A 23,736-nucleotide genomic window follows, 5' to 3' on the forward strand; every position below is an offset into this window, starting at 1 on the left:
TGAGGGTACCCTCTAGAAGCTGGAAAAGCAAGGAAATGGCTTCTCCCCTAGAGCCTCCAGAAGGAATGCAGTCCTGTTGACACCTTGACTTTGGCCCTGTAAGACCTGTGTCGGACTTGTGACCCACAGAACTGTAAGATAATAGATGTGAGTTGTGTGAACTACCCAGTTTGTAGTAATTTGTTTGCACAGCAATACAAGATGAAGGCGCATATCCTGCATTTTCCTTATCTGGTGGAAATTGTTCAGGTGATTTGCCAGAAATAAGTTTGATGCTTAGTCACTTTTGCTACTATGTTATCTCTTATTTTTTCTGTCACTGTCAGACACTCAATTGCAGCCCAAATGGGAAATTTTGGCATGAGGTGAAACTCTGGCTTGCAAAAATGAAAACATTCTATCAGAAAAATGTTCATCTATGTAACATAAAGGTTCCTAAAATGTGTTTATGCCATTTATACTGTAAGAACACTGTAAATGGCCGATTGCCCAGCAGGCTCCAGAATCTTCTTGAAGAGTCATCTCTAATGTATGTTGCTGGCATTGCTAAGATAGTAACTTCAACCTGGTTAATGACAGTTAAAAACAGCCAATAAACAATGTATATGAAAGAATTAAAAAGAGAAAAGGGTTCTTTCACTTAAATTCTTTCTTTAAAAAAAAAAAAAAGTCTTCCTAGACCTTCCTTCTAACATTGAAGCCCTCAAATTTTGCATTTATACAGTTATCCAAAACTAATTTTGATAGTTAAGTCTGAACTGAAAGAGAATAAACAACCTTTCGCCTTTTGCCACAGCTGCTGTCCAAGGCTACGCAATAATTTTTCTTCCAGAGCCAAACTGAAGAACAAACCCTAGACATCAACAGCAGTCAGCTTTAACTAGAAAGCACCATGTGAGGGGAAGAAGCAATGATGCCTGTCTGTGGGTATTTAGAATACAAAAGAATAAAAAAACACTTAATTCAAAGGAATATGTACACCCCTACGTTTACAGCATCATTTTCTACCAGAGCCAAATTATGGAAGCAGTCCAAGTGCCCATCAACTAATGAATGCACAAAGATGTGGTGTGTTACTCAGCCATAAAAAAGAATGAAATCTTGCCATTTGCAAGGACATGGATGGATCCAGAGAGTAAAATGCTAAATGAGATAAGTCAGTCAAAGACAAACACCGTCAGACTTCATTCATATGTGGAATTTAAGAAACAAAACAACCAAAGGAAAAGAAGAGAAAGAGAACTCAAGAAACAGTTTTAATATAGAGAACAAACTTATGGTTATCAGAGGGGAGGTGGGCTCGGGGGGTAAAATCGGTGATAGGGATGAAGGAGAGCACTTGCTGTGACGAGCAGGGCGTGATGTACGGAAGTGCTGAATCACTATGTGGCACCGCTGAAACTAATATAACACTGTTAACTACACTGGCATTCAAATTTAATTTAAAAAATACTGCCCATCTGAAACCTAAGAACAATGTTCAATTAAAATGATAAAGCCATACCTCAAAAGTGCATTCTGTCCCGTAACAAACATCTTACGGGGACTAATCCCTTGTGTCTAGTCCACAAGCACCTTAACTGCCAGGTTCAGTCCCACTTCCTTGACTGATACCACCCCGTGACTCCCGAGCAGCAGAAGGGAGGTGCACAGGCTTCTCTCCCTCCCCCCACTCAAGGTTCATGAATATTCACGTTTCGCTCTTCTTCTCAAATGCTCTCCAGCAACTCCTCTCGGTGAATCATCCCAACAGCAACAATTACATAGATCTTACACATATACAAGATGAAGTCATCTCAATGTACAGAGTAGTCAAATATTTAAAAATAATGAACATGTCAACAACCCGTTAGAGTTGACCCTGACACCTCCCATTCATGACGTCTATACAATGCTGAGGTAAAATACTAAATCCTTAGTAACCAGTAGATCACCAAATAAACCTGGGTTCCTTGCAGTAACCTGAGCAATGTCACTGGATCCCCCTGGTCTAGGCTAATCCTCAGTCCGGCTTCCACACTGGCCCTGGGGGTACCACTACCACCACACAGAACCACACAGAACTGTGCTCTTCCAAACACTTGTTTCTTCCTATAGATAGAATAACCTGTACCTCCAGTCTCTTCTGTGATGAACACATCCTACAGGCTGTTCTGTACAAGGCCCCTCACGGCTACAATGGCTGCACACCTGCCCGTACATCCCTGCCTGATTCCCCCAGCTGGCTCCTCGCCTCCCACTAGGGCCAGGCCTCTGAAGGTGCCAGACTCCTTGGGGTTCTTCATAAGACACCCTCTTCCTTACTGCACTCCAGCCACACGGACTCCTGTGGACCTAGATGAAAAGAGAATGGCCCCAAATACAAGAATACAGCACCGTGGTTCACTGTTTCCTAAATTCTTTTTTGCTAGAAGTAAAATTTTGAATGTTAACTTGTGATTAAGTATATGATTAAAGACCTCAGTTCTCTCGAGCTTGCTAATACTTCTTGATTTACCGGAGTGCTATTCAAAATCAAAAGATTTCTTTATAATTAATTCCCTGGATTTTAATGTGCCAGATGGAATATGCTGTCAATGCCACCTGTGAGAAAGCCAGACTATGTGCCAATTTAAATACTACAAAAGAAAATCTCATTATAATCATACTTAATTTTTTTAAATATCAAAAATGGCATTAACCATCTTGATTTTGCTCTCTGAACCAAGCTGTTTCTAAAAAATCAAACATACCCACAAAAAGATTTCTCCCATTGATCTATTCCGATCGCCTATAGCCAGCTCTGAAAACTATTTCAAAAAAAGAAATTCCAAAAATGTTCCAGGAAAGGCATTTTTACTGGAAAAAAAGAGAAAATAACTTGAAATTCACGGAGCAACTCCCATGTGCCAGCTACCACAGCCACCGTTTTCACAAACCTTTAACCTTTGTAACAGGCTTGCCAGACAGGCATTATATTCTCATTTTATGTATGATGTCGTTAAGGCTCAGAGAACTAATGGACTTTCCCAAGATCACCATGTGACTAAACAGCAGACTGGAATTCAAACCCAAAATAAATGCTTTAATGCTTTTTCTTAACTTCAGACAATACTGGATGCATAATACTCATCAGTATATAGACTCGATAGCACATTCATGAATCACACATTACTTCTAATCTCATCTGATTTTTAAAATTTACATTCATAGTGTTTTTTCATAAGTTCAGGTGTGATAAAGCTCCCCAAAAGAGCAGGTGAAACTAACTCACCCAGATCCTGTCCTGACCTGAAGCAGCTTCCGAGCACGTGGCAAAGGACAGCTCCTGGCAAGTATCAGTGATAAAGGAAGAGACGTGTTTCTTGATAAAGGACGTGCCAGGCACTGTGCTAGGTGCGGATGTCCTGGTGCATAAACCCAGCACTCCCCATCCTCACGAAGTTCACAGGATAGAAGGGAAGAGAGGCAGTTCAACAGTCATAACATGACATGACTCTTATGTGCTCTGCAACAGGGGCCCGTTCAGGAATATCTAACCTAGGCTTGAGGGAATTAGAAAAGGCTTTTTACAGGAAGTGACACTGCAGTCTAGATCTGGGGAGAAATAAAAAGTAGCAGGGCAAAACCAGGAAGGGGAACGCAGGCGAAGGCAAGAGCCTCTCAAAGCCTCAGAGTACGAGCCTGGCCGATTTCAGAAACAGAAAGTGGTTCTGGACAGCTGGAGGCAGCCCGCCGTGGGAGGAGCCGCAGAAGAGGAGGGCAGGCAGCACCCGGGCCCCAGCAGCCTTTTAAGCTATTTCAGGAATTAGGATTTGACCTTTAGGGCCATAAGAAGCCATGAGAGGGTTTCAGGAAGATAAGTGAGGTGACCAGATTTACATGTGAGAAGGATCATTCTGGTTGCAGCGTGAAGTCCATATCAAGGCAAGTCTGGATCTAGGGAGCAGGGTGGGTTCTCCAGGAACACTGGTCAGCGATGAGCCCATGATGAGCCCTGGAACCAGAACGGAGCAGAGCACAGGGGGAGCTGATATTTAGGAAGCAAACTTAACGACTGGTCCGTGGGGACTGAGGGGGTCGAAGGCAGCGTCCATATATTTTTACTGAGCCTTTGGCCGAAGGTGGTACCACTCAGAGATGGACGGCAGCAGTAGGTACTGGTTTGGGAGGCCGGAAGCTAGAGTTCATTCTGGATCTGCAGATCTGGGATAGCGGCCAGTGCAGGTGGAGGGGTCCAGGGGACAGCTAGAAACACATCTGAGATTGCAGACATTGATCTCGATTAAAGACACACGTGGTAATAGTGGGCTGAGAGTGGAGCAGATCGTCTACACAAGGAAGCGAGAAGCCGCAGGAAGAGAGGCCCTGAGCCCTGTGACAGAGGACAGAGAACGCCAGATGAATCTCAACTACAGTGACACTGAGCCTCACTTGAAAACCGAAGGAAGAATGTGCAGAGGGGTCCCTGGCTGGCTCAGTCAGTGCAGCACTCGACACTTGATCCTGGGGCTGTGAATTCGAGCCTCGCGCTGATGCAGAGGTTACTTTAAAAAAATATGTTTTTAAAAATATAAAGGAAAAGAAAAACGTGATGGACAACTGAGGCAAGAGGTTAAGAACCACTTCCTTATCCCCATCAGGCCCTTGATGCTGCCTCCACTCTCAGCAAGCTGTGCGTTTTCCTCCTCCTAGCGCACACAATGAGCTTTACCCCTGCAGGGATTTGATCGTTCTAACTTCTCTCCCTTTTAAAAACTAGACGGCCAAGCACAACACCACCCACCCCTTGGCCCCACCACAGACAGAACTGCTTGTCTTCTTTTCCATCAATACAATTGCCTTGAATTCATGGACAGTTCACCGTTTTCTCTTCCACAGCACACAGCACAGACTCTTGCAGATAAACAGCACTTAATAAATAACTGTTTAATAAGTAAGTGGCAAATGTTTGAACAGGAAAGCCTGACTCACAGGACTCACAGGCAGGCTTTGTCCTGTAGGGGAAAACTGAAGGTGATTCTTCATGGGAGTACTTGGCATTCTCAAGCCAACAGATTGCCTGGGTAGTTGCTCACTGTGATCCCCACCAAAGGACAAGAGGAGAAATTGCTGTGGTGCAGCAGAGGATGAAGATGTAGAACAGTCATGGACACCTGACAGATCAAGACGCATGGCTGTGCGAGTGTGCACGCGTGTGTGCGCGTGTTCAGGGGACAGGGTAATGGAACTAGAACCATCTAAAAGCTCAATGAGGAACTCCTTTTGGTATACCAGGAAGCCCCACAAGAACTGTCCAGTAGCTGAGTCTGGTATCAGAGAAATTCTAGACTGCTAATGGGGCAAGAATCTGAAAGTGAACCTAAGACCCTTTTACCAAAAAAAAAAAGAAAAGAAAACAAACAAACAAACAAACAAAAAACCCAAACTACTGTATATAAATTCCAAGCCTATGCACTTTCTACTACATCATGCTGCCTCCCAAGAGAATTGAAGTTTAACACAATTTAAAACAGTTACATCAAAAAAGGTCCCTGAAGATCTGCTTAGTACTAAAATGCAGGTTCTTTGATAGACAAACCAGAAGCTTCTGGATTGGAAAATTTAAAAAATTTGCTGATGTCACTCTGCCTGAGGCTTCGGAAGAACATGAACGTGCCTGCTACCACAGGAAATGCGATGCGCACAATTTATTCTGAGCCATAAAGGTTTTATTTATTACTTTAGGACTGCAAAATAAGATAAGTTGTTATTTCAATAACAACTTGACATGGAAAGAAAAAATATCATATTGATCCATCCTATTTCCCAAAAAAGATATTTCCTTCTACAGTCTAGAGGCAAACTGGACAGCAATTTCTACCACTGGCTTTTCCCTTGGTGCACGCAAACCCAGTTTCTGCTTTCCACAAAGCAGGTTTCAAGCTTAGATGTTTATAACAACTACTTCAACTTCTCTGAGCTTCCTAGAATAATTAATCATGATATTGCCAGTGGCACTGCCCAAGGATTGTCTGTGTAAGAACCCGGATGGAGTGGAAACGGAAGCAGAGACAGAAAATCACCTTAGAGAAGAGATTCTCTTGTGTGCAGAGTGGGGGACCTTTGTCAAGTAAACATCGCCCCCTCCCACCCCACAGCCCAGCTCCCCACCCAAACACATGAAGGCTGCCGCTGTGCGAAGCACCACACGTGGGACGATACTGCTCATCTCTGCCCGAGACAAAGATCTGTCACCAAGCAAGGAGACATGCAGCCTGCTGAAGAACATGCTGGATATTCTGGGCCTGAAGAATGCTCAGTCGAGACAAGTAAATTGTTAGAGTGCCAGGTCACAAACTCCAGGAGAACCATAAAGACATTGATGACTTTGAAGAGGATTTTAGGGCCTTCTGGTCTGGTCTTTCCACTCAACCAGAGGATGACGTTCCTTCTTGTTCTCCAGGCCTCCACATGATGTACTACCTGCTACTTCAGAAATTTGTATCTTCTTACCTCTCCCAACCACAATGAGATAAAGAAGTTCCATAATGGTCAGGAAAGTATCAAAGGTCAAGAAGAAATCCTACTGATAACCATATATTAAGTGGTGACTGTCTTCATTTCAATGCCCCTTAGAGCACATACAGGGAGAAAATAAGGAGTCAGACGAGCAATCACTGGCATTAAAATCTGTCATCCCTGTTGCTGCTGGGGAAGTCTAGCAAAGGAAAAACAAAGTTCAGTCTACCGTCAAATGTAAAAGACAAATGTATGGCACCACTTCAGCCTGGGCTAGTGAAAAGTACACCACACTTACGTCAGGAATCTTGAGGTCAGTGTACCCCTGGATGGATTTCTTTACTTGGTGGTATATTCAACAATATACAAGGATCAACTTTTTTTTCTTTTTTTAACATTTTCCGTAACAACATAAAGCAAGCCAAGAGCATTCTCCAAAGAACTGTATTTACTAAAACAGGGAAAGAAGGAGCGAGGGAGGGCATCAGTCCCTCGAGTCCGCAGCGAACGAGAACGGATGATTCACTGAAATTAAAAATCTAGAGAAAATAGCTACTCTTGTAAATTATACACAAGGTACTCTCCTCTACTTAGGCAGATACAGGGAAGACAGAAAACAGATTGCACAGAGGCTACGTCAGCTGTTCGAGAAGAAAACACAAGGGGGAGTCCCTTCTTTCCCTCCAGGCCTACCGGGTGTTTTCTATAAACCACGGGTATAAAGGGGTATTTACTCTGGGCTCTAGGATACAGGGCAGACCTTTTGACCTAGCAAATCATAAACTAGCCAGCTCCTACGGTCAGTGTTTCTGCTGTCCCACGACACGCACTACCTGAGATGTTAGTGGACAGTTCTCTCAGCACAGCCTGGAGAAGCTAATACCACTCACAGAAACAGCCCTGAAAAGTATGTGAAATCAACAAAATTTAGATACGCCTCCTGCCCTTCCAGCTCAGTCCTCCCTACCCCACCCTCCACCATCAACATATGGGAAAGAATACAGGTTCTTTAAAAAAAAAAAAAAAAAAATCCGTTTTCTAAATAAAATGACAAAAGAGCTAAAAGGAAAGGGAATATAATTAAACTTCATTGCACCTTAAAAAAAAAAGTTCCCCATTCCCTATCAAATCTGAGCTGACAGGCATGTTATTTAATTGCCCATAAATGAGCTTCTTTAAATAGCACCTATTAATACCCCAAACTTTAGCATCAGCTTGTGCAGAGAGAGAAGAGAGGGAGAACCGTGAAATGGCTGAAAAGCAATACGAACTGTTTCCTTAAAACCACAACAGAATGTGAAATGAGGAAAAGCTGTGAGGGGAAAAGCCCTCCCTACCTTCCCCCGATGCTGAACTAGCCCTGCCTAGACCACCAACTGCAAAGTCAGAGGCTAATCCGAACTGATGTCAAGGTAAAACATCTGCTTTGTCAGAACCCCCAAGATACCTAAAGATGAAGCTCGAGACATTACTGAAACCATAATCTGTACCAAAAGAAATAATACGGGTCCAGTCAAGTGTGGCTCATGCATAATTTATTCCTGGAATCTAACACATTTCCCCCTGGATATGCTGTCAGGGTCTCAAACCCGACATAGCTAACAGGGAATAGAATAATACCTCCTCAAACCAATTCTCCCAGGCGACTTGCCTCTTTCTGTATCACCAATTATCCTAGTCTTGAAACCAAAAAATGACTTCTCTTCCTCTCCTTCAACCAACCAGCCAGTCCACTATCTGATGCTGGTAAGAGCAAGCACTTACGGTGGGAAGCCAGGAGCCAGGCACGGGACCAGGCACTAGGACATGCATCAGCTCACTTCATCCTCACACCTCACCTGCTAAGCAGACCTCATTACCCCAGACCCCACTACCCCAGAATGAGACCAAAATGCAGAGCTTAAGGACTTTAAGGGGCTTGATAGAGGTCGCATAGCTACTAAGTAGTGAAATGCAAACATGTCTACCTGCCTACAGAACTCATGCCCACGTATCACTCACACGGTCAAGCCTCACTGCTTCCATTTAGTTTTCCATTCCCAATGCCACCACTCTGGTCTGGCCTCTCTCAGCTTGTATGTACACTATCAAAGTGCGCACACACACACCTGCAGCCTTCCCACGCCCTCCGCTCCAGGGTCTCTTGCCTAAGGGGGCTGCACTACGCTTCCTGAGCCCAACTTTGCTCATGACCCGCTCCTCTCCTTAAACGTCGTCACCGAGTCACCACTGCTCACCAAATGCAACAAACTGCCTACACAAAGACTTCCGGAATCCGGCTTTTCCTCCCATTCTACTGGGGAAAAAAAAAAAAAAAACCTAGAGACTGGAGTCTCTGGTGAAGTCAAACTCTTTGCCAATCTCCAAAAATACACCGTGCAGTGCATTTCCATCTTCTGCCTCTGTATCAGCTAGCACACGGTCGCACTCGCTGAAGGCCCAACTCCAAACACATCCTAGTTAGGATGCTTTCTCCCACAAGGATGCAAAGCGAAAAGAGAAAAGAAGGGCTACTTCTGATGGGAGTGCATTCTTTGTGGCTGGCCCTTTTCTAAGAAAAATCAGCACAACAACCTGAGGAGATGGTTTCCGATCATCTCCAGTTTACAGAGAACTGAAGCTCAGCCATGGTGCATTGCAGGCAGGTGTAAAGTCAACATTCTAACCCATATGGTCGCTCCTCCTCTTAACCACGTGGCTCTAGTAACTCTCAGAAGTGACTGTCTCGACTTTGTAATGGGTGGGCCAAGCCGATCGCCTCTAAATGCACCGATCGACCTTAATATCCCCCCAAACAGAACAACTCAATGCTGCGCACTTTCTGACTTGATACCATAAGAAATCCACAACACACGGAGCACCTGGGTGGTGCAGTTGGTTAAGTATCTGTGGATTTTGGCGCAAGTCATGCTCTCAGGGTCATAAGATTGAGTCCCGCATTGGCCTCTGCACTGGGCACAGAGTCTCTTGAGATTCAATCTCTCCTTCGCCCCTCCCCCAGCCCACTTGCAAGCTCTCTCTCTAAACAAAATATATATTTTTTTAAATCTATAACACATGTATGAGGCATTCTCGTACCAAACAATTAAACCTGAATCCAATTATGCCTCTGGAGCAGGGCTCCTCCAACTTCAGTATACACACAAATCTCCTGTGGACCTGGTTAAGTGTCCATTCGGACTTAGCAGGTGTGGGGTAGGGCCCGAGATGCTGCATTTCTGATCCATTCCCAGGAGTAACTGTGTTGCGGGGCCACAGTGCACACTTCAGATAGCAAAGCTCTAGCATCTGGATCTGATCACCAGTTTCCAAGACACAGGAACAGATTAAACAACTCAGGACCAGGCTACAGTGAGGAGAAGGATGCATCTGCCTCAGGTGCCAAAATTTAGGCCAAAAAAACCACAATGGGGACAAATATTTTAATACAATAATTTTAAAAATCAAATGAATGCAAAGACCCACAATGAACAAAACATCACAGTTTTAACTGAAGAGAGAACCAGGAGCACTGATTTTTCTTCTCGCCTCAGGCTACAGGACTCTGCACAGCACTGACCGGTGTAACTATCCACCAAATCTTGAGTATGAGAAATTCTCCAGGGCAAATGCTATAAATACTATGGAAGAAGGAGGGGGTTAGAGTTTGTGAGGCTTAAGAGAGAGGCACTAAATGCATGTGTGAAAATTTGTTTTGATACTGATATGAACAAAACCATAAAACAAAGAATCTAGGGATAATAGGTAAAAATATAAACGGGCTGTATGTTAGAAGACATGAAAGACTTAATTTTGTTAGGTTCATCATAATGGCAAGATTTTTTTAAGTCCTTACTTATTAAAGATAAGGAACTGAAGTATAAATGATATAAGCTAGAATTTCTGGCATCTATGTAAAATATTCCAGAAAAAAAAAAAAGCAGAGAAATGAAATGAGATTAGTAAAATGCTGATATTTACTGAAGCTGGGTGATGACACATGGGTATTATCCTCGTCTAATTTTTATATGATTAAAATTTCCATAATAAAAAAAAACTTGACAGTAATCCTTTTTTTTCTTAGTCACCCCTAACGTTCACTTTGTACCCTCACACAGGACATAGCCCAGAGTGCCTCACACATCTGTAATAAAAGTAACTGCTTTTTTTTAATCTGTGCCAGGAGCTGTGAATATATGTCCTAAGTGTCCCAGTGTAGTGCTGCCAGATACTATATGCACAAATAAAGTGGAGTTTAACAAGCTGTGCCCAAAGTCACACATCCAGCAAGTGACAAAGAGAAAGCTCGGACCCAGACCCGCCTGGCTCAGAAGCCCAGATTTGAAGCACTACCTTCTAATACCTGCCTTATGCCCTATGGGGCCTACAGCAGAAGACAACCTCAGCTTATGATTCTTCATTGTTCTCATGCTCCCTTAGACACAGAAGCCATTGCGAGCATTTAACATGAGGACCACCTGGCTTGGAATCACTGCTCTAATACTTACTAGCTGTGTGACCTTAGGGAAATGACTTAATCTTGCTGTCCCTCAGTTTCTTCATCTGTACAGGGCTATTAATCTCACACCGGTATGAGATTAATAATCATCTCAAAGCTGCTCGGAAGATAAAATGAGTTAATAAACATAAAATGCTTAGAATTGTGTCTGGTACGTGACAAGCACTGATTAAGTGTTAATGATTATTATCATTACTAAGTTCTCAATAAAACTGAATGACACTGAAAACACACAACCACCCCCCGCCACAGGCCAACTTACAACCACTTATTTTTACTTCTAAGGAATTTTTGGCCACAGACCTTGAAAGGTGGGCTCCCACCCAACTTATGAAAGTCAATGTATAATAACCAAGATGAGTGTTTCTATTTTCAGTGGCAGGGGGGAAACTCCAATATTAATAAAAACCTAGGGACACATGACCCAAGATCATCACTATAGTATCGTATTTGCTTTGCAAGTTTCACATTGAGGGATTCATAGTGGTTATGGGATTTTAAAATCTCCAAGGATCGGGAATTCTGGCCAGGAAGCTAGATGCCCCACAGAAAACTACAGGAGGAAGCCGGGGGTTACAGGCCAAGGTTGGGGACAGACCCAGCGCCAGAGCATGGAGCCAAAGGACTCAGCTGAATGCCAGGAGCCAGAAGGAGCAAGAGAAGGGATACTGTTAACTGAGGCAAGAGTCTTTGTTGAGATGCTGTGCCAAGGCTCATGCACCAAAATCACTAGGAGAGAAACCAGAGCCGGAAAAGCAAAGACAAGATCTCCAGTGAAAGGAACAATCTGAGCTTAAATTAGATGCAGAACGGCGCAGACCAAGCTAGCTGGAACTGCTTCGCCCTGCCTCTCTTGTGGTTACGTTCTGTCTTCGAACTGCACCTTCCAAGCTGTCTTGTTACACATGTCAGGTGAAATAAGTAAGGCTGAGATGCTGTTGGACCATCTGGCAAATCTTTGCTTCCCTTCCTCACTAGCGGTCTCTCTAGCTGCCCAGTTACCAGAAGTAATTCATTTTAACTCTCAAAGTACTGGACATACAGTGCATCAAATTTACTCACAATTACTAGCATTTATTGAGCCCTTAGGTCTATCAGGACGATGCTAAGAACTTTACCATTACCCACCTGGTCCTTCCATAACCAGTGCGGCGCTGTCATCAGCCCTCTCTACAGGGCGGGGCAGCGCGGAGGCTCAGGGAGCGGCGGTCACGCCGCCAGGACGCATCCGTTCTGTCTGACTCCAGAGACAACTTTAGACTCCACTGCCTCCTGCCTCCTTTCTCCTGCGCTTTCTATGAGCAGATTCCTCGCCACTAAAAGGGTGAGAAACAAGGGAGGACGACCGCAGGTAACTGTTGGCATGGTGACCTGAAAGACCGGAACGGGATCTCCCCCAGGGAGCCCAGAAAGCTCGAGAAGAGCAGTTGAAGAGGAACGAGCAATACTTAGATTCTCTTTACTTCAGCAAACAGGGTCATTTCCTCCTCTTCAATTGCCCTTATGGAGTCCTGAGAGCAGTCCCTGCTGCTCCTGCCGAGGCCTGCAACCAGCTGCAGGGGAAGGAGGCAAAGGGAAAAGCATCACAGGGTTTGTTTTTTTTTTTTCCTTGAATGTGAAGGGAAGGGAGGGAAAAAAAGGAAAGGAATTCCCAAGGGAGAAGAAAACTTACAGTAACCGTGGAAAAGAGCCTGCAAATAAATAATACCTGGGTCAAAAGACAAATTCAAGGCAGCAGCCAAAAATGGGGCAGATAAAAATAAATATGTGCAACCTTTTCCAATTCTGTTGCAGAAAAAAACTCTTCCTTAGAAAAACCACGACCCTTATTAAAATCTTAAAATAAACATGAAAATACAGGGAATTGTTATTATTCTCATGTGAATCCTACATCAGGAGATACTATTTTCCTTCCAAAGGGAAGAAAATAGTCAAATGCACATAATAAAACAATTTGTTTTTTAAAATGTATAAGATATTATATTCACCCATCTTAGAAATAAAAAACAAGTAATTTAAAATTCTCTAAGATGTTAGCAATTATTATATGCTTATCATGTAGATACTGCTGAGCAATATAAAGGAATGAACTATGGATAAATCCAACAGCACAGATGAATCTCAAAGCCACTGTGCAGAGAGGAAGAAGCCTTTCAAAAAAGAAGGCATATGGGGCTCCTGGGTGGCTCAGTTGGTTAAGTGTCTTCATTTGACTCAGGTCATGATCTCAGGGTTCTGAGACCGCTCGCATGAAAATAACCAACCCAGACCCAGGTAAAGAGCAATTATTCAACACATTGTTGAGTAGTTGTTGCTTTTCTTTCCTCTTCATCAAATAATGCCACCCCTAGGACACATTTTTTGAGTTACCGGCCAGGTGAAGAAGAGTAGAAGTGTTTGGGAGGTGGGAAGAACACATGCAAAGAGGAAGAGAAGGATAACAGAGCAGGCCTTCTTTTAGAGACTTCTGGAACACAGGACAAGCTGATAGGCAATGGAGGTGGGACAGGAAGGGACCAGGAAAAGACTAGAGAGGAAGACCAGGGCCAAATCACAAAGGGCCTCTATGCCAGACTGAAGAATTGGGTCTTTGTCCTCTAGACCCTGGAGAGTCATTTACAGGTCATCTGCAGAAGGAGGCTATGATCTGAGTTCTCTTTTGGAAAGAATATTTTGATGGCTGGTCACATGATATAACCCCAGGACCACTATTTGCAGACAATGTCAAGAGAAGCAAGATAAGGACCTTTATGATACCCTTATGATACTGTACTTGAAAATAGCAGTGTGGGGCGCCTGGGTGGCTCAGTGGGTTAAGCCGCTGCCTTCAGCTCAGCTCATGATCTCAGGGTCCTGGGATCGAGTCCCGCATCAGGCTCTCTGCTCAGCCTGCTTCCTCCTCTCTCTCTGCCTGTCTCTCTGCCTACTTGTGATCTCTCTCTGTCAAATAAATAAATAAAATCTTTAAAAAAAAAAAAAGAAAGAAAGAAAATAGCAGTATGGTTATGATCACCTCAGCCAGGTGTGGAATGAGCATATCAGAACCTAGGAGAGTCCAACATCAAAGGGATAATAAGCAGATTGAGAAATCACCTCCAACTAGCTAAAAAACATAGAGTCAAGAAGAATCAATGTGACAGAAATTGATTGAAAAGTATCCACTGAACTTGACAACCAAGAAGCTATTAATGACCTTGACAACAGTAGGTTCAATCAAATGATGAAACAGAAATCAAATTTTACTAAGCTTATTCTTCTGTAAAGGTAGAGACTGCAGAGGTGGCGTATGCTTTCAAGAATGGCAAAAATGGAAGAAGAGACACAAGGCAGTGAATAAATGGAAATACAAAGTTGAGAGAGGACAAGTTCAAGCCACAAGGAGTTTGACAAGTAGGAGGGAAAAGCAGGAAGGGTGAGACTAAACATAAAGGGAGGGACAGGCTAACCACTGGGAGAACAGGATGTAGATCCGCACTGGAGGGGCTGGCCTCGGGCAGGAGGATGGTGACCTTGCCCAATGAGACAGAAAGGAAGATTATAAATGTGTGTGCAGGGCATGGGGAAGAAAGAATGTCTGAGACCTGGAGGAAAGGCAGCTGGCTGGGGAAGAAGGGTTGAGGAGAGTGTTCCAGGAGGGCTCCATGCGTAAAGACCCTCCAAGGAACCCTGAAATAGAACTTCACGGAAAGAGACTTCTTCCAGAGTGTGACCTGATAATTCTACACACTAAAGTGTAGATGTGGCGAGGCTGGAGACGTATACACTTGGGGCCAAGTCATGTAAACTTGAGTCTAAAAGCAGCAGTCCTCACTTCTTATTTATTTATTTATTTTGTTAAGCAGTCCTCGCTTCTTGAAAGATCACTCTGGCAGGGTGGGGAAATTAGATAAGAAACAGGCAAGAGTACCTGTGAGGAGAGAACAGTTAGGATACATTTAATACGAATCCAGGCCAGGGATGACATTTTGGTGGTGGTGACAGTACAGCAGGCAAAAAGAAAATTGAACACATTCGGAGATGTAGAAGAGGCAAAACGCACTTAGAACGCATGGTCTGAATGTGGGAACGGAGGAGCAAGGACCGTCACGGGGTGACGTTCAGGTTCTAGTTTGGGAAGCCAGAAAACGGTGAGTGGTACTGATCACTGAGAAGGCTGGGGGTGGCAAGAACGTCCTGATTTTCAAGTCGCTGAGCTTAAGGCGCTGAGCTTAAGGCACTGGTGAAGCGGGCAAGTAGGTAAGTAAACAGCTGAATACAGATGTAGGTCTGGAGCTCTGAAGAGGTCAAAATGGTAATGAACCTGGGATTTGCCGACTGCAGCTGGAAACTGCAGGCACTGTGAGGAGAGATCACAGAGGGAGAGGACGTAGTGTGAGAAGATGGCCTGGGGCAGAGTCCTCGAGAACCAATTCCCTCAGGCCAGAGTGGAAGGGAAGGGCACGCCAAGAGAGCCAGAGAGCGACAAACACCCACACATCAAGGAGGAAGAACAGGAGCCGATGAAAAAAAGTACTTCAAGGACAGTCAACTGGGTCTGGAGCTCGGCTATTAAAAAGGATGGGGACTAAAACTGGTGAGAATAATTCTAACCAAGACTGGGTAGGAGGGAGAAGGAGTAGGAGGCTGGGAAACGGACAAAACCAACTGGAATGGCTTAACTGTGCAGGAGAAGGAGCGAGAGCCCGAGAAGGCTGGGAGGGCGCGTGAAACGTGCAGCTGAGAAGTGGGTGATGCGCTGGATCGAGAAATTAGGATCGGAAAAAGTGAAGAAAGTAGAGAGAGTGACAGATTAGGAAGGAACCGAAGGAGGGCCCAAGGGACAGGAAGTCTTGGTGACACTGAGAAAGGGAACTAAGGTTAGGAAACGAATAATGGCAGACTGGGGGAACGGGACACAGAAGCTCCAGATTTCAGGAGCGGAACAGGGGCAAGTGACAATAAGGTCCTCAGCCCCCAAGGGTAGAGGAAGTATCTGAACAGAGCCAAAGGCCACATATGGAAAACCTATACTCAACAGTGAAAAACAAAGCTTCTTCTTAAAGATCAGGAACAAGGCAAAGATCTCACCACTTCTGGTCAACGTGGTTTTGGAAGTCCTAGCCAGAGCAATTAGGCAAGACAAAGAAATCAAAGCATCTAAATTGGAAAAGAATAGAAATTATCTGTTTGCAGATGACTTCTAAAGATTCCACACAACAAACCACTGGAACAAATTTAGGAAAGTTGCAGGATACAAAAATCAGCACAAAAAAATCCATTATTTTTATACACTCACAATGAACAAGCCAATAAAGGAAATTGGGAAAATAGTCCCATTTACAATAGCACCAAAATATAAAATATTTTGGAATAAACTTAACCCAGGAAGGTGAAGGACTTGTACACTACAAACTATAAATCTGCTGAAAAAATGTAGAGACACCAATAAATGCATGCTTGTGAACTGGAAGACTTAATATCACAAAAATGTCCATATGACCCCAAATGAGCCACGGATTTAACACAATCCCTATCGAAATCTGTGGCATGTTTTGCAGAAATAGAAAAAAAAAATTCATATGGAACACAAGGGACCCCAATTAGCCAAAATAATCTTGAAAAGGAACCAAGTTGGAGGCCTCATACTTCCTAATATCCAAAACATATTACAAAGCTTAAAAGCTGGTGGTGTTGGCACGAACATACAGACCAAAAGAACAGAGAACAAGTGAGTAAATAAACAAATACTTTACGTTTATGATCAACTGATGTTAGACAAGGACACCAAAACAACGGAATGGGGAAAGGGCCAAAATGGATTAAAGACCTAAATATAAGACCTAAAACTATAAAACCCCCAGAAGAAAACACAGGGGGAAAGCTTCGTAACATTGGATTTGGCAGTGATTTCTTAGGACACCAAAAATAAAGGCAACAAAAATAGAAATTGACAAATAGGATTACATCAAACTTAAAAGCTTCTGGGCATCAAAGGACACCATCAATAGAGTGAAAAGGCAACCTATGGAACAGGAGAAAAATATCTGCAAATCATGTATCTCATAATGGGCTAAAGAAGCTCTACAGTTTAACAACAACAACAACAAAAAACCAGGGAAAGTGATTTTTAAAGACAGGCAAAGGACTGAACAGACATTTCTCCAAAGATAAACAAATGGTGTCTGAACATTTGAAAAGATGCACAAGTATTACTAATCATTAGGGAAATGCAAATCAAAATCAGAAGATGATGTACTGTGCCCAATAAGATGGCCACTATCAAAACAAAAACAAAATAACAAGTGTTGGGAAGGATGTGGAGAAACTGGAAGCCTCCTGCAGTTGGTGGGATTGTAAAATGGTGCAGCCACTATGGAAAAGCATAGGGCTTCCTCAAAAAATGAGAACCACCCTATGACCCAGCAATCTCACTTCAGACTATTATACCCAAAAGAACTGACAACAAGATCTGGGAGACATAACTGCACACCTAAATTCACTGTAGCAGCATTACTCACAACAGCCAAGAGATGGAAGCAACCCAAACGTTCATTAACAATGAATGGATAGAGAAAATGTGATTATATCCATGCATAGAACAAAATAGGATCCAGCCTTTAAAAAGAAGGAAATCCTGCCATGGGCTGCAATGTTAATGAACCTTAAGAACATCATAAGTAAAATAAGCCTGTCACCGAAAACAAACACTGTATGATGCCACTTATCCGAGGTACCCGCGATAGTAAAACTGAAAGAAACAGAAGGTGGAATGGTGCTTGCCAGGGGCTGGGGGTGGGGAGAGGAAATGCAGAGTTGTGTTTAATAGGTAGAGAGTTTCAGTTTTGTAAGATGAAAAAATTCTAGAGCTCTGTTGCACAATAATGTGCGTCTACTTAACACTACTGACTGCACACTTAAAAACGGCCAAGGTGACAAATCATGTGCTTTCTACTACAATTTTAAAACAAAAAGACCACATAGTACTACAAAATACAAGAGAAAAGTTTGAGAAAAGGAAAAGCAACAGAGCAATAGGGCTTGCATCCTGAACACACCCTTGATTGTCAAGGGTGGAGACAGAGCAAAATGAGACCTTTTGAGCAAAATGAGACTCCAAAGGCATTTTGGCTCTAGCAGTTTCAGAGCTAAGTAATTACTAGGGTATCTACAAGACATCCCGGACAGGATACATGGATACTGCCTCAATTCTTCACCTAGCAGCAGAAACGGCAGCGTTCCTCAGGAATCATTTCCTGCTCGCACGAGCTGTGGCACGGCCTGGGGGCTTCTGCAAAGGGCATCCTAGTGCCCATGTGGCAGGACGTGTAAGGACTCAAGGATGGTTAGAAAAGGGAGAAAAGGCACACATTATGTTTCATTTTCCATTTGTCGAAACATTTCCTCCACCTATTTTTTTTTTTTAATGTATTACAAATTTTAAGCTTCTCAAGTCTGTTCTTTACATGCTAGCTAATGGAATTCAAGCACTGAGCCTTGAGAATACTTAGGGGGGAGGGGGGATCTGTTCCCTTTAATCTACAGCTGCCAAAAAACTCGATACCATGGTGCATCCTAAGATTATCTCTGACCTATGCAAAGGTGAACTAAGACAGTTTACAGAAGTATCAGTATGAATCTCCTTTCCACTGTGGAGACTTCTTTACAAAAGCTGTTTTCTGTTTAACAAAGCAGTCATTTAAGACACCTAGATGGATTACAGAGTGCTGTTAAATACTTGAGATGTCACCTTTAATCCCCAAAAGATGAAAATTTAATTGGCTCTCATAATTATTTATATAATTTTACACAAAAACTTTCTTTAAATCTTATTACCATGTTAAACCAGAAGGGAGATCTGGCACATTCTTCTCCCTTCATACCTAGAGGCTAATAAAACCCATGGCTGTTGAATTCCTTATTCAAACAAAAGATGTGAAAGTCTTTGTCTCATTTCTATTAACCCAGGCTAATGGGATAAATGTTGGAAAAGCCACAGGGGCTGGAGCAAGCGGATTCAGTCAGGGTCTAACAGCACCCGTGGTAACAGATCAAGAGACAGTAGTAAGAAACTGAAAGAATAAAATCACAAGGAGACACAGGGGGTCAATCCCTGTGTACTAAGAGTCTGGGAGGGAACTTCTCAATTTCCTCAGCTTCCGATCTCACTACTATATATCTACTGTCGTCCAGTGTTAAAGACACCGCACCGCTATAGTTACAGTTTTCCTGAACTGGTTATAAGAAGCCCGTGTCTTTATGGCTTTAACACTTAATTTTCTTTTACACCACAATGTGCTACAGAGACAAGATTTTGACCGTAGGCCCTTTTGGGTGGTTTTGTCGTTGGAGGTGAAGGTGGGGTGGGGCTGTCACTTACCAGTGCTTTCCATATAGCCAATGGCCTCCCCATGTCAGCAGGCAGACCCCAGCTGTTGTTTTCTTCCAGTGATTTCTAAGTGTTTTAAAGAACACGGTCATCTTCTCCTAAGGATTTGCTAGATTAACAGAGGCAGAAAAAGAAAAAGTAAGTACCCCAGCTCACTGTGTAAAGGCCCCCTACCTGCCTTCCATGCACCTGTCCTATCTTTCTTCCCTCATTCCTACTCCTCCTTACCCCTTCTCCGGTCTCTTCCCATCTGCTCCCTTCCAGGCTCATCAACTCCATCTTCTCACTGCCCACCTGTCTTTCTTCTTTCTTTCCTCACTTGTTTCCACCTAAACGCACTGCTTCCCTCTCTGCTCACCCGAACCTCACGTATTCAAAGCAAGCAGAGACGTACAGAGAAGCGAATTCCAGGCTTCCCGCTTTTCCTTTCTCCCTGCAGTCACTCTACCACTGTTAAAGAGTATTTGTCGATTACATATAAAGGACTCTGAAGGGCTCATTCAAAATAAAGGAAAACACTAGCCCCTCAAAAGGAAAATAAGCAGAGAACATGCACAGAAAATTCACAGGGCAAGTGCAAATGGCTGTGTGAAAACGCTCACCTTCTAGTTAACTGAAAACATGCAAATGACAAAGGATTAGTACCAGTCACCTCTAAAACTAAGAAATGGTTACATGGTCATATTCACTGATGACAAAATAAACTCACTCACGTACTCCTGTTAAGCAAGTAAATTCACACAACTTTACTAAAAAACCAAGCAACAATATAGATCCTTACTCTGTTTTGCTTTTTCACAGCACTTATCATTTGATGATGCTTATTTGCTAATTTGTTTATGAGCTCATCGCACTGAAATGTCAACTCTGTAAGAATAAGGACTCTGTTCTGGTCACTGCTGTATCCCCAGTGCTTAAAATAAGATACAGCACACAATAGTCATTCAACAGCTAACTGGGTGAATGTCACAGGGTTCAGGACATACTACCCCAATATGTGGCACCTGAGCATATTGAATATTTTAAGCTAAGGGAGTCTGAGAAAATGACAGATGCGGGAAGGTCATTGTGACCTCCTCACCTGACCTTCTTCCCTGAAACCAGTCATAAAACCCTCATCTGTGAAATACACTCCCTGAACCCGGAAGAAAGGAGCACCATCTCTGAAGACAAAGGATGCCAAGAAGAATCCTAACAAACAGGCCTTCCTAAGTGTCCCGTTTACTTTGATTTCCTCATACTCAACCGAACATATTCCTTCACAACTGTCCACCCTTCATCAAACCTAACTTTCTATCCACCAACCATCAGCCTACTCCTTGGCTATAAACCTCACTTGCCCGCTTGTAGGAGGTGAGAGGAGAAACCAAACCAGGGCTGTACTTGGGCAACTAACTCAATAAAAGTTTTCAGTCATTAGATCTGTAGTACAAGTTTGTGTAGAAAGGTGGCGTGTGCTGTTGAGAGAGTGAGTTTGAGATGCCCAGAGGATATCCAAGTGGGTATTCAAATGATCAGCGGAAGTCTGGATCTAGCAGTCTGAAGCTGGGAGAAACGGGGTAGAAGATACAGATTTGGGACTCGTCAAAGTTTGAGTGCAGATAAAAATCACCCAAGGCAAGGGTAGAAAGAGGGGAAAACACCAATGCTGTTAGAGAGCAATCTGAGAGTTGATAAAAGTCTGTTTTCATCCATGATTTTCCACCCGTGATCCAGTGGAACTCCCTTTTGGCCACAAAACAGTGATTCGTGCATAAAAACATGGAAACATGCAGGCAGTCTAGTGTAGTGAAATGAGCAGTGGTGCAAGGGTCCTGAGGCCTGAATTCCAGAGTCACTTTATGACACGGCGAGCCTGGGTAAGTCACTTAGCCTCTACCGGCTGGTCTTTCCCTGTTAGTCAAATGAGAACACAGCACCTGCTCTGATTAACTCAGCAGGCTGTACAAATCACCTCTGATGGGGCTGCGAATGCACAGGACTCATTAGTAAAAATGAGGATACTACACCTGTCTGATTAAGTCATTTGGCTAAAAAGATCACACCTGAAAGAACGGTGAATGCCCTTTGTAAATTTTTCTGGATTTAAGTTGTCGTGGCAATTGCGCCATATATAAGCCAAGAATGCATATTCCTTCTAAAGCGCCCAAGAGAATTCGTCTTCCTTAATCTGAGTTAAAGTCTAAATTTCATATGTTCAAAATGAACATCTCTCCTCTGTAAAGCAGGTTGGCCAGGGGGTGGGTTGTTCCCGTTGTTTGGTTTGGTTTGTTTGTTTGTTTGTTTGTTTGTAACAACGCCCAAACTCTAATTGTACTGGGCCCTCCCTGCCGGGACGGAGGGGATTTTCTCCCTAGACGGCGAACCCCTCCCGGGTGGGCGCGGTCTAGGCTTCTCTAGGAAACACAACCTCGAAAAGCACCGGGAATGAATGAAGCCGTCAGACGATCAGAAACGATTCTCCCCGTTTTGCAAATGAGGAAGCCGAAGCCCAAAAGGCAAGAAGAGTGAGTAAGGGTCACACGGGGCAGCGACAGCTCTGGTCCCAGAACCCAGACCCGCTGACCCGGGGAGTGACACCCCGGACCCCGCCATCCCTCGGGGGGGGCCCGGCTCCCACCCTCTCCCCGCCGGCTCCCGCGGCCCGCACGCCCGGCCGCCGCGCCCCGGGCAGGCTCCCGCAGCTCCGTCCCGCACCCCGGAGCCCTCGGCCCGGCCCGGCCCGGCGCCCGCGACCCGCTCTCCGCTCCCCGCCGCCGCCCCCCGCCACTCACCCGGGCGGCTCCCGCTCAACGCCCTGCCTTCCTGTGCGCTCCCTCAAGCTTCCCCCGCGCTGTGACGGGAAACCGCGCCCGCCGCGCCGGGGTTCCGCTGCGCTTCCCGACGCGCGGGGACGGCGCTGCGTGCGGGGGTCGCCGCCCGGGGGCCGCGGGCGCTCTTCCTCCGCGCGGGGATTCGTCGGTGCGGCCCTTCACCCGGCCGGGGGTCGCTCCGCAGCGTTTACCGGGAACCACCACGGCGGACACTGCTTTAGGACCGGCTCTAAAGCGGACCGTGGATGAACAGGGCACGTTTCGATCCTAAGGGCGAGACCAACGCACCACGAACGGCGCGATCTGAAGGGAGTGGGTGGGCGAGGCCTACGCTACGTCGGGCGGCGCGGGTTAGCCTTTCCGAGCGGGGCCGCTGATGGGGAGGAGAGGGAGCGGGGCCTGCAAAGACCTGGGGGAGGGAACAGCCGGGGCGAAAGCTCTAAAGCCGGAGGCAGTTTGGCAGGGGGTGGGGGCCCGGGCGGGCGAAGCCAAGGAGTGCGCCGGGCGGGGACGCGGGGCAGGTGGGCCGGGGTCGCGGTCGTGGTCGCAGGGAGTCCGCCCGTTGTACGGAAGGAGAGGGGCAGGAGTGGGGGCATTAAGCCGGGGCAGTGATGGGGTCTGGTTTACTTTACATTTCTCCATGGCCACGTGCAGTGAGTAAATCCCGGAGGCGAGAGCTACCGAGAGGCCGGGGCCCGCGCTGACCACCAGGCAGCAGCTCGAATTCCTCCCCCTCCCGCCAGCGCCTGGCCCCTTCTCCCCAATTAGTGTTGGGACTAAACCGATCCATGCACGTCTCTTTCTCACCTTCTTCCCTCCGTCAGCCAGCTTTGCCGGGTGTGGAGTGCGGCCCTGGGGAGGCGCTCATGGACCGCACCCCGCACGGTTCCAGCCTCCGGAGAGCTTGAATTCTTAGTTCCCCGTTTGCTACAGAGAGACACGAGTCCTTTCTGTCTTCCACTCCACGTACGCGTTAGGAACCATGAGAACATGCAGCGAGGTTTTGGCGAAATAATTCATACTCTGCCAGCTTCTCCTCCTCACGGGGCCACACTAGATTGTGGGAACTTGCTATGCCCTCTCTCCCGAGGCTCTGTCAGTAAATGAGGGAAGTGAGAAGATCATCGTGAAGCACATCTTGTAGCTATAAAATGTGATGTTGAAGGTATGGGCGATAGTTATTTTCGCTTCTCTTCTCCCAACCTCTTAGAACATTTGCTTTAAAATGAGTTGCTGAACGGCGTCCCCTGTAAGGCTAGAAAAATCCGGGACTAAGGCGGGAGGGTCCAATGGGCAGACTGAGCTTTAGGGCTTCAACAAAACAGTGGTTTCCAAAAATGGGAAAAGTTCTGCTTGGAGGCACATACCATGATCCAATCAGATTTTCCAATCAGAAAATCTAGAAAGAAGTTTTTTTCCTAAAACTTGGGAGAGGAAAACTTGATTTTGAGTTGGAACCATATGCTGTTGGAAAGATCGGGCATCACGAGGCAGATGCCCAGAAAGCCTGTGAAGAAGGGTGGCGGGTGTCTGCCACCTGGGAGAAAACCCCTGGAGAGAAGAAGCCCCTCCAACGAGGC

The 23,736-nt window shown here is 45.0% G+C and overlaps 1 protein-coding gene across 5 annotated transcripts in view; it reads right to left on the reverse strand.

The window, feature by feature from the left end:
• Positions 1–23,451, reverse strand: part of AGK (acylglycerol kinase) — a 73,105-nt gene extending 49,654 nt beyond the window's left edge. The window contains exons 1-3 of one of the 5 annotated variants that reach the window (XM_082693860.1): positions 22,964–23,252; positions 22,118–22,423; positions 19,335–19,452 (exon numbers count right to left, since the gene is read on the reverse strand). In XM_082693860.1, the coding sequence (XP_082549986.1) occupies positions 19,335–19,435 (101 nt within the window). In that variant the 5' untranslated portion in view covers positions 19,436–19,452; positions 22,118–22,423; positions 22,964–23,252. Of the gene's footprint in view, positions 1–19,334; positions 19,453–19,571; positions 19,684–19,737; positions 19,801–21,963; positions 21,985–22,117; positions 22,424–22,963 lie in introns of those variants that run through there. The other 4 variants (XM_082693861.1, XM_082693863.1, XM_082693862.1 and 1 more) reach the window with 4 other exon arrangements.
• Positions 23,452–23,736: the final 285 nt, after the last annotated feature.

Source organism: Mustela nivalis, assembly GCF_964662115.1.
Source record: "Mustela nivalis genome assembly, chromosome: 12".
In the NCBI taxonomy this organism is placed as follows: Eukaryota; Metazoa; Chordata; class Mammalia; order Carnivora; family Mustelidae; genus Mustela; species Mustela nivalis.